General features: G+C 55.2%; 2 protein-coding genes and 1 non-coding gene across 4 annotated transcripts; 1 reads left to right on the top strand and 2 right to left on the bottom strand.

The window, feature by feature from the left end:
• Positions 1 to 890: 890 nt before the first annotated feature.
• LOC112876929 (protein EXORDIUM-like) lies at positions 891 to 2,482 on the bottom strand. Its single transcript, XM_025941109.1, has one exon. The coding sequence runs from the start codon at positions 2,406 to 2,408 to the stop codon at positions 1,248 to 1,250; it is 1,161 nt and encodes a 386-aa protein (XP_025796894.1). The 5' UTR covers positions 2,409 to 2,482; the 3' UTR covers positions 891 to 1,247.
• A 236-nt stretch (positions 2,483 to 2,718) lies between these two features.
• On the top strand, positions 2,719 to 2,804 carry TRNAY-GUA. Its single transcript is given in 2 exon segments — positions 2,719 to 2,755; positions 2,769 to 2,804. It is a non-coding gene; the product is annotated as a tRNA-Tyr (tRNA).
• A 140-nt stretch (positions 2,805 to 2,944) lies between these two features.
• Positions 2,945 to 7,341, bottom strand: LOC112875327. Of its 2 annotated transcripts, none has more exons than XM_025939133.1 (4): positions 7,170 to 7,341; positions 4,543 to 6,017; positions 4,266 to 4,412; positions 2,945 to 3,715 (listed from the first exon to the last, which is right to left on the bottom strand). In XM_025939133.1, the coding sequence occupies exons 2-4, from the start codon at positions 5,765 to 5,767 to the stop codon at positions 3,228 to 3,230; spliced, it is 1,860 nt and encodes a 619-aa protein (XP_025794918.1). In that variant the 5' UTR covers positions 5,768 to 6,017; positions 7,170 to 7,341; the 3' UTR covers positions 2,945 to 3,227. The 2 variants fall into 2 exon arrangements, with proteins under 2 accessions (XP_025794918.1, XP_025794919.1); XM_025939134.1 differs by lacking the exon at positions 7,170 to 7,341 and adding an exon at positions 6,120 to 6,254.
• Positions 7,342 to 7,542: the final 201 nt, after the last annotated feature.

The raw sequence follows: 7,542 nt of genomic DNA, 5'->3' as shown, positions 1-7,542 counted from the left end.
TAGCTATTTGACATGCTCAGGAAGAAATAAGCCTCTCTTTCTCGAGTGATGCCTAGTAGCCATCCAATTTCTATCCAGCTCGCTAGACTTCTTCAACTTATATTATTCTTGCCTTCACTGCTCTCTCACAATAGTCCTCTTCATCGTATCGATCACTTCCACACTAACCACACTAAACCCATTTTCATCGAGTCTTGTGCCACTATGTCCACACCTATCTTTGTAATACTCCTAATTGCTAATACATAGAGCATGTTTGGATCAAGGGTTAATTTTTAGTTAGCTAAAAATTAGCTCTAGCCGATCCACATTGCGGGATACTAAAAATCAACCAACCCCAACTAAAATTTAGTCCATTAGCTCTCAAAACCCAGCTAATAGGGCTAATTTCTTTACACGGATAACAAAATACTGAAATACCCTCCCCAAATGTTATCCTCTCATAGGGCATACTTGGCACAAGGTATAAGCTACTTTTGTCATACTACAATTAAAATTTAGCCAAGGTATCTAAATAGGACAAGATGAATTTTAGCCCACTAAAATTTAGACGTCTAAACATTAGTTTTGACTAAACTCTAGTTCTAACCCATCCAGGCATGCTCATATATGTTAAGAAGATTACAAACAATTGTCGACTATGGTTCCTAAAGGCTTTGGCTTTCGAGGTTCCCTATGCAATATGTTTCTTTATCCTCCAATGTATACAAAACAACTAAGCAGTATTTCACTAAGAAGAAAATAGGTCTAAATGGGAAAAGACTAGAAGACTCGATCTTGGATGATAGGGGTATACACCCACACGGACAGACCTCTGTCTCCTCAACCCACCAACACAACACAACCGCGTGCCATGGATGCATACAAAAGTTCACATTCTTCTCAGAGAGTTAGTCATAATTTTATTCATGGTGTATATATACGACTCCAACTAAATCCAAGTACTCATCACCTAGGGACAAATTACATGCAACATTAGATCGTGCGCACCTCCGCTCTAAATTATAGGTCGTTTTGGCGAATCTAAATACATAAATTATGTATCTAGATATAGTGTATATCTAAGTCCATAGCGAAAGTTATATATCTAAATTCGTTAAAATGATCTACAATCTAAAATGGAGGAAGTAGATACCAGCGCTTCAGCGCTGAAGCGCTGTCATCAGCAAGCAACCATGCGTGGCCCCAACTCCTAAACTCTCATCATGTATAACGGCTGCAATTCAATCGAGCCTCAGCTGATGGGTCTACGACATGATGATGCAGGAGTAGTTGTCGGGGTCGACCAGCGCCGGCACGAGGTACTTCCTGCCGTTCCTGCCCACAACGTTGTACCCCGCACCAGTGACCGTGTCCAGCCTCACCGCGCCGGGGTACCCCGGATACGCGCCGCGGCCGTAGACACCCGGGCACGCGGCCGCCACCTCGACCGGTGCGCCAGGGTCGCCCTGGAAGAATCCGTGGCCGTACGGGTTGGTGACCGCGCCGGCTAGCATCGCCGCCAGATTGACGAGCATGCCGTCCACGCCGACGTCGCCGTTCGGCGCGCGCAGTGTCTCGCCGCCGCGGCCGCTGCGCCCGGGCGCGTGTCGCGCGCCGTAGGCCGCGCCCTCCGCGGGGTGGAACGGCCACGCGCACCGGCCGGGGCACTGCACGGCGGCGTTGCCCACCCAGACGTGCGCTGCGCCCCCCGGCGCGGAGGCCCCGTGCGCCCCGCACGCGCTGCTGCACTGCCCCTCGACGGCGACGTCGGCTGCCGTGAGCACGACGGCCACGCCCCCGGGCGCCACGCCGAGGCGCACCGCCAGCCGCTCAACCTGGAGCCTGGAGAGCGTCTTCCCAAGGGAGCACGCCTCGTCGTGCACCTGGCTGGCCAGCAGCACCCGCGGCGGGTCCCGGTCGGCCTTGCGCACGTACCGGTCCACGGTCTCCCACCATCGCGCCACCGACGGCGCCGGGGCGGGGCCCGGCGCGCCGAACCAGTGGTGCTGCGGCTGGCGCCCGCGCGGGGAGAGGGAGAGCAGAAAGTCGGCCACGATGGCCTTCTGGTGCGGCGAGAAGGCGCCGTAGTAGAGGACGGAGACCGGCACGGCGCCGTCGAGCACCGCGCCGGCGTGGTAGATCATGACGGGCGGCGGCAGGTGGTACAGGGAGGAATGGCACGGGCGCGCGAAGGCGATCACCAGCAGGGCGAGGAGGAGGCGGCAGCCGGCGCCGAACGACCCTGGGTTCTCCATGGCCGAACAGTATGCGACCGTTAAGCTTAAGCAGGGGTTGCAATGCAGCGACAATATATATGTATATATAGGGTGGGTGTGGATTATTGCATTGGTGACGTGCTGGGTATCGTTGTTGCTTGCTCGAGCCGTCGAGCGGGGCGAGCCGAGCAGGCAAGGCAAGGCATGCATGGAAAGGAATGGATACCCGGCGTGCGTGCGGTGCACCGTTGCAAAACACCCGCAGGTTGATGGGGATTGCTTGGAAGGCAGGCTAGGCGAGACACCTATTAGTTAGATTGTGCATGGAAACGTATATGCTTCTTTGCTTCGTGGTGAGATTTGGGGTTTAATTCCTGGTGCCTTCGGGCATATTTGTGGCGCTTTTGTTTTCCAAACGATGAATTCATCAATTGATCTTCAGCCCACATCGCAAGTGATAACAGCCCGAGGCCCATGGAGCATGCTTTAATAAATTGTTAAATCAAAAGGAGCACACAAACCGACCTTAGCTCAGTTGGTAGAGCGGAGGACTGTAGTTGTTGCAGATAAATCCTTAGGTCGCTGGTTCGAATCCGGCAGGTCGGAAGTTTATTTTTGCTTTTTTTTTCTCACTGCATCTTCACTAATCATGTATGCTGCTCGATATCTTGTCTCCTCTGTTGGGGCTTCAACTTTTTGGCAGAAAATTAACGAGAAGGCTAATCAATTAAATAGGATAGGAAACGTTGATATCAACCTTTGATCTTCAGTACTTCATCATCCGAGAATTTGGGCAACGTCATCTTAAATTGCACTTTTGCATCTACAAACAATCCATCAAGCCCGTAGTAATCTAACCAAAATCTCTCAATCTCCCTCTGTCTAAAGAGTATGTACTTCAATTGTTCCATCGCAGTTCTCTGAGATCCGGGCAGGCAGGCATGACCAAAATGTCACACGCTGGAGATGGAATTCATAGCGTTTGCCTCCGATCGGTTTCATTTCACCTCCTCCAATCCTCGTCCTGCCTCAGCCGTGGTGCCTTCCCTTAGACCTGCTCCTCACGCTGCCGTCCCCACCGCCGCTACGGCCCCTCGTCAGCGACGACGACCGGGGGCTCTGGGTGAGCCGCCGCGACGCCCTCTTCCGCAGGCTCCGGCTGCCGGAGCCCGACCCGCCGAGCGCGGCGCGCGCGACGCTGTCCGTGGCCACCTCCCGCGCGCTGCGCTGCGGCTTCACAGGCTGCTTGTTCAGGTAGGCCAGGTTCGGGAGGAGGCCCGTCACGGTCCGGCGCAGCGCGTCGTCGCCGACGTTGGCCTGCACCGGGTTGCCCACCAGGTTGAGTGCCAGGAGGGAGTGGTAGTTGGCCACCAGCTGGCCCAGCGCCTTGGCCGTCGTGATCTTGTTGAAGCTCAGGTCCAGCACCGCCAGCTTCAGCAGCCGGTGGAGGCCCTCCACGTCGCTGATCTTGTTGCCAGCCAGGTACAGCTCCCGGATCGCCGTGCAGTTCGACAGCCCTGCAGAAAAATCCAATGAGAAAAACAATCCAACAATTGTGCTTCTGAACATCATGTTTGCAAGCTCTGTATGGCTCCAGCCTCCAGCAAGGACCTGCTCTGATTGAATTCGTTCTGCAACCATTTCCAAGGACCTGCTCCCAAGTCCTAATTGATTCTGAAAATCATGTGATCGGACAAGCTAAGCTAAGATGGTATCATGAGCGATCAGAGTACCAGCTCAGACATGCAAATGCATATACGGACATCAAGATACAGGGGTCAGCAAAATGCCAGGGTTTTCCTCATCTCAGCTGTAATGGTCCCAGCTCCCAGGTCCCTACAACGGTGTCCACTGACCGCTGGCAGAAAAGATATGAAACAGATACCACAATGTGGGATGTCTCGTTCAATGATTCTGATCCAAATCGACTTGTCGGCTAGATGCCATCATGCATGTGTGCAATGGATAACAGACCCTGGTCTCTGTCAGTTACTACAGACATGGAGCAGTAACCTGAACTCTGAAATTTTGGAAAGACTAGTGGCAGTTCAGAACAGGCGTGCTTACCGTGCCCGATGCGCGAAATCCGGTTGTAGCTGAGATTCAGCACGCGCAGCTTCGTCAGCTCCCGGAGCCCCTCGATGTTTGCAATCTTGTTCCTCGATAGATCGAGCGAGTGCAGGCCCTTCGGCAGCGATCCTGGGGAGATGTGAACTGAAAGAGAAACACAGATTCAGCACTTGTCCGGCAAAAGAAACTATATAGTTATTACAGAAAGTACTACTCGTACTACTGTTAATATTGTCCTAGTCCTAGCTAGATTTTGTTGGCTGTCAGTGCTTACCGATGAAGTTGCTGGAGAGGTTGACGGCTCGGAGGCTCGAGAACGGCGCGATCATCGGCACGACCTTGAGCCCCATCCCAGATATGTGCGCCACCGACGAGAAGGCGTTCAGGGACTGTACGATGGTGTTGGCCTGGACGACCTCGTCGGCCGCCGCGCAACGCTTGGACTTGCCGTGGTTCTTCCCTGAAGATGACTCCACCAGCTCGACGGGACGCGGGCGCGCCGCGCACTCGCCGTGCTCATCGTCGTCATCCATGTTGCCCACTCCATCATAGTTTTCGTCCACCTCGGCGATGCGGAACGGAGGCTCGTTCTCGATGCTGCACACCCAGGCGCTGACGCGGTCGTGGAGGGAGTTCTCGGCGCAGAAGGCGACCCACTGGTTCGACGCAGACGGCGAGTCGTCAACCATGATCTTCTTGTTCTTGCGGTCTGCGGCCGGGCCCTCCTCGAGCGTGTCCGAGGTGTATCCTCCGTGGCGACCCGGAGAGCACGCCTCGACCGGGCGCGCCGACCCCGGTCGGTGCAGGTTGCGGTGGCTCCAGAGGAAGAGCCGCCACCAGAGCTTCCGGCTACGCGAGGGCAGCACCTGGCTCGACGACCGCTTCTTGAGCATGACGCGGTCGGCAGTGTGCGACGTCTTGACCGATGCCGGGCTCGCCTCCGGCGCCCCGTGCGGAGTTGCCGACGTGTCCAGGGCGAGGCCACCGATCAGATCCCCCAGATCGCCGTAGGAGCGCGACCGCGCCGGCATCTCCAGCGCTTCGCGTGGGCCGGGCCGCTTGGTCTCGATGTTGGAGCAAGACCGCTTCAGCTTGGGCGACGGCTCCGCCTCCGCGTCGCCCGCGATCACCGCGGCGTTCGCTGCCGTGTCGGTGGCTCGCTTCTCCACGCCGTCGCCGTCTGACTTGTTGGGCACGTGGAAGTCGAATTCAAAATCTGACAGATCGCCCCCCTTAACCGACGCCTTGGCGGCGACGAATTGATCACCTCCTTCGTGGGACGCCACGGGGACCATATCCGCGGCGGCGGCGAACTCGACGTCGCGCGGCGCGACCTTGTTCTCGAATTCCCCGCCGCCGGGAGCAACTGGGGCATCGATGAACTCGACCGGCTTCACCTTGGGGCACTCGTTGCCGCTGACCTTGGCGGCGGCGACCTTGTGGTTCTTCTTCTTCCTGCCGGCGGCGAGCAGAGTGGGGAAGCAGCTCATCTTGGCCATCCCTTGTTGCGCACGTCTGCTGGCGTTCAAGGACGGAATCAGCAACAGCACTTAGCCGTTATCTACGGGAGACGCCCTCCGCAGCAGCGACGCGGCGATCGCGAGGACGACGACGGCGAAGCCGGAAGAGGGCAAATTCGCATGCTCCTCGCTCAAGCTGCGAGGCGGCGGTGGAACGGGGAAGGCCAGAGTGAACGGGGGAGAGCCGGAGGCGCTTGAAGCCGGAGAGGTGCCGTCTTGGCAGCTAGCCCTGCATCAATCAATCAATCAACGACTCGTCAAGAACCAATTGGTTGGGAATCCTTCATCGAAATTAAGAAAAAGAAGAACTGCAGCTAATACAGGCACACACAGCGATCAACCACCATGCCCAGCAACTGATCTCGATCCGTGAGGCAAGGAGAGGCAGTGCGGAGAAGAAGGCTCTGTTTCTTGGTAGGCTGCTATACGATGTGGTATCCTAACAGACGCGCACGACGAGTTCAAAGCAGGCCCAACCTTTGGTCGGAGTCGTTGCCAATAATGGAGCCACGCAAATAAGCGACAATTCTGGAGCATTCATGCAACAAATTCAATTAAAGTATTCCTCCACGAATCGAGCTGTCAAGGGATCGCGAAACGCTGCGAATGATTGAACGGAATGGGACAGCCGTGAAGTTTCAGGCCAAAATTATCGTGGTAAACTAGTGAGCGCATGAACAACAAGTGAGGGGGAGAGGGAGGGAGAGGAATGGTTTGGTCTGCCTTGTGATTGGACCTGTGGGTAAAACTCCAAGGAAAAGATCATCAGACTCTTATAGGGAGGAACTGATCTTGGTTTCCTCTCCGGTAACTAACTGGCAGCTGACAAATTCAGAATCACACTGAAACGGATGGACAGGGAAACACCAACAAGAGACGGAGGCAAACCAACAGTCAAGGCTTGGACCCTCTTCTTCCCCTAGCACTACTGATCCAGAATTCAGAACCATAAGAAGAAGAGAATCATAAATCAAAATCATAGCTACAAAAATTCAGAAAAGAAAAAAAGAAGAAGACGAACCCAATCCAGAGCAACAGGGTTCATGAATTTACCGCGAGATGGAAGATTGTTTCCAAGAACTCGATAACGACGGCCAAGAACGTTGTCAGGGCCTGCTTAGAATGACTTGTGGGGGGGGGGGGGGGGGGGGGGGGTTGCTTTATTGATTTTCAGATTCTAGTTCGAGTTGGAACCAAGTCCTAAGGATTTGAATTCACAACCCCCCTTCTCCAAACAGGCCCCAACGGGGGCCACACAGGTACGCGCAGGCACAGACGAGATCGCCAAACAGGGAGAAAACATTTATGCACGACGAAGACGAAGCTCAGGCGCCCACGATGGAAACAGAGCAAAACTAGGTCGCAGACAGCGAGGCCTTACCTTCGCTTCGCCTGGCAGCTTCGGAGGGGAGCGAGAGGGTCGAGGGTCCACCTGTTTGGTTCGTTACGGGGCGCCGGTGGATCGAGTTGCTCTTGCGGCTAAAGATGGGTGGGAGGCTCGAGGCAGGGAGGGAAGGCCGGGGAGGGGGTGGCGCGGGGGGACTGGAAGGCGAGGGCGAGACGAGGTGGTAGAAATAGAGGGAGGGAGCAGATCAGAGCAGAGCACGCGGTGGCCACACGGCGACGGTAGATTCGGACGTCACTCCCACTTGGGGCCGGTGAGAACTGAGGAGAGCTAGGGAATACGGTCACCTTCTGTGTATTTTCAGTTTTTTTTGTACCTCATCTTTTTTTTCTTGTTTGAAATTCCTTTT

Source organism: Panicum hallii, chromosome 9 (assembly GCF_002211085.1).
Source record: "Panicum hallii strain FIL2 chromosome 9, PHallii_v3.1, whole genome shotgun sequence".
NCBI classification, from domain to species: Eukaryota; Viridiplantae; Streptophyta; class Magnoliopsida; order Poales; family Poaceae; genus Panicum; species Panicum hallii.
The sequence above is the reverse complement of the archived record's forward strand: the minus strand, read 5'-3'. Positions and strand labels throughout refer to the sequence as shown.

Bases quoted from the DNA above. Each gene is read 5' to 3' on its own strand.
- LOC112876929 (XM_025941109.1), bottom strand. From the start codon at position 2,408: ATGCATGCCTTGCCTTGCCTGCTCGGCTCGCCCCGCTCGACGGCTCGA.
- LOC112875327 (XM_025939133.1), bottom strand. From the start codon at position 5,767: ATGGCCAAGATGAGCTGCTTCCCCACTCTGCTCGCCGCCGGCAGGAAG. The intron at 4,413-4,542 runs GTAAGCACTGAC...TTTCTCTTTCAG, and splicing joins CCTCTCCAGCAACTTCATCG to TTCACATCTCCCCAGGATCG. The intron at 3,716-4,265 runs GTAAGCACGCCT...ATTTTTCTGCAG, and splicing joins GATTTCGCGCATCGGGCACG to GGCTGTCGAACTGCACGGCG.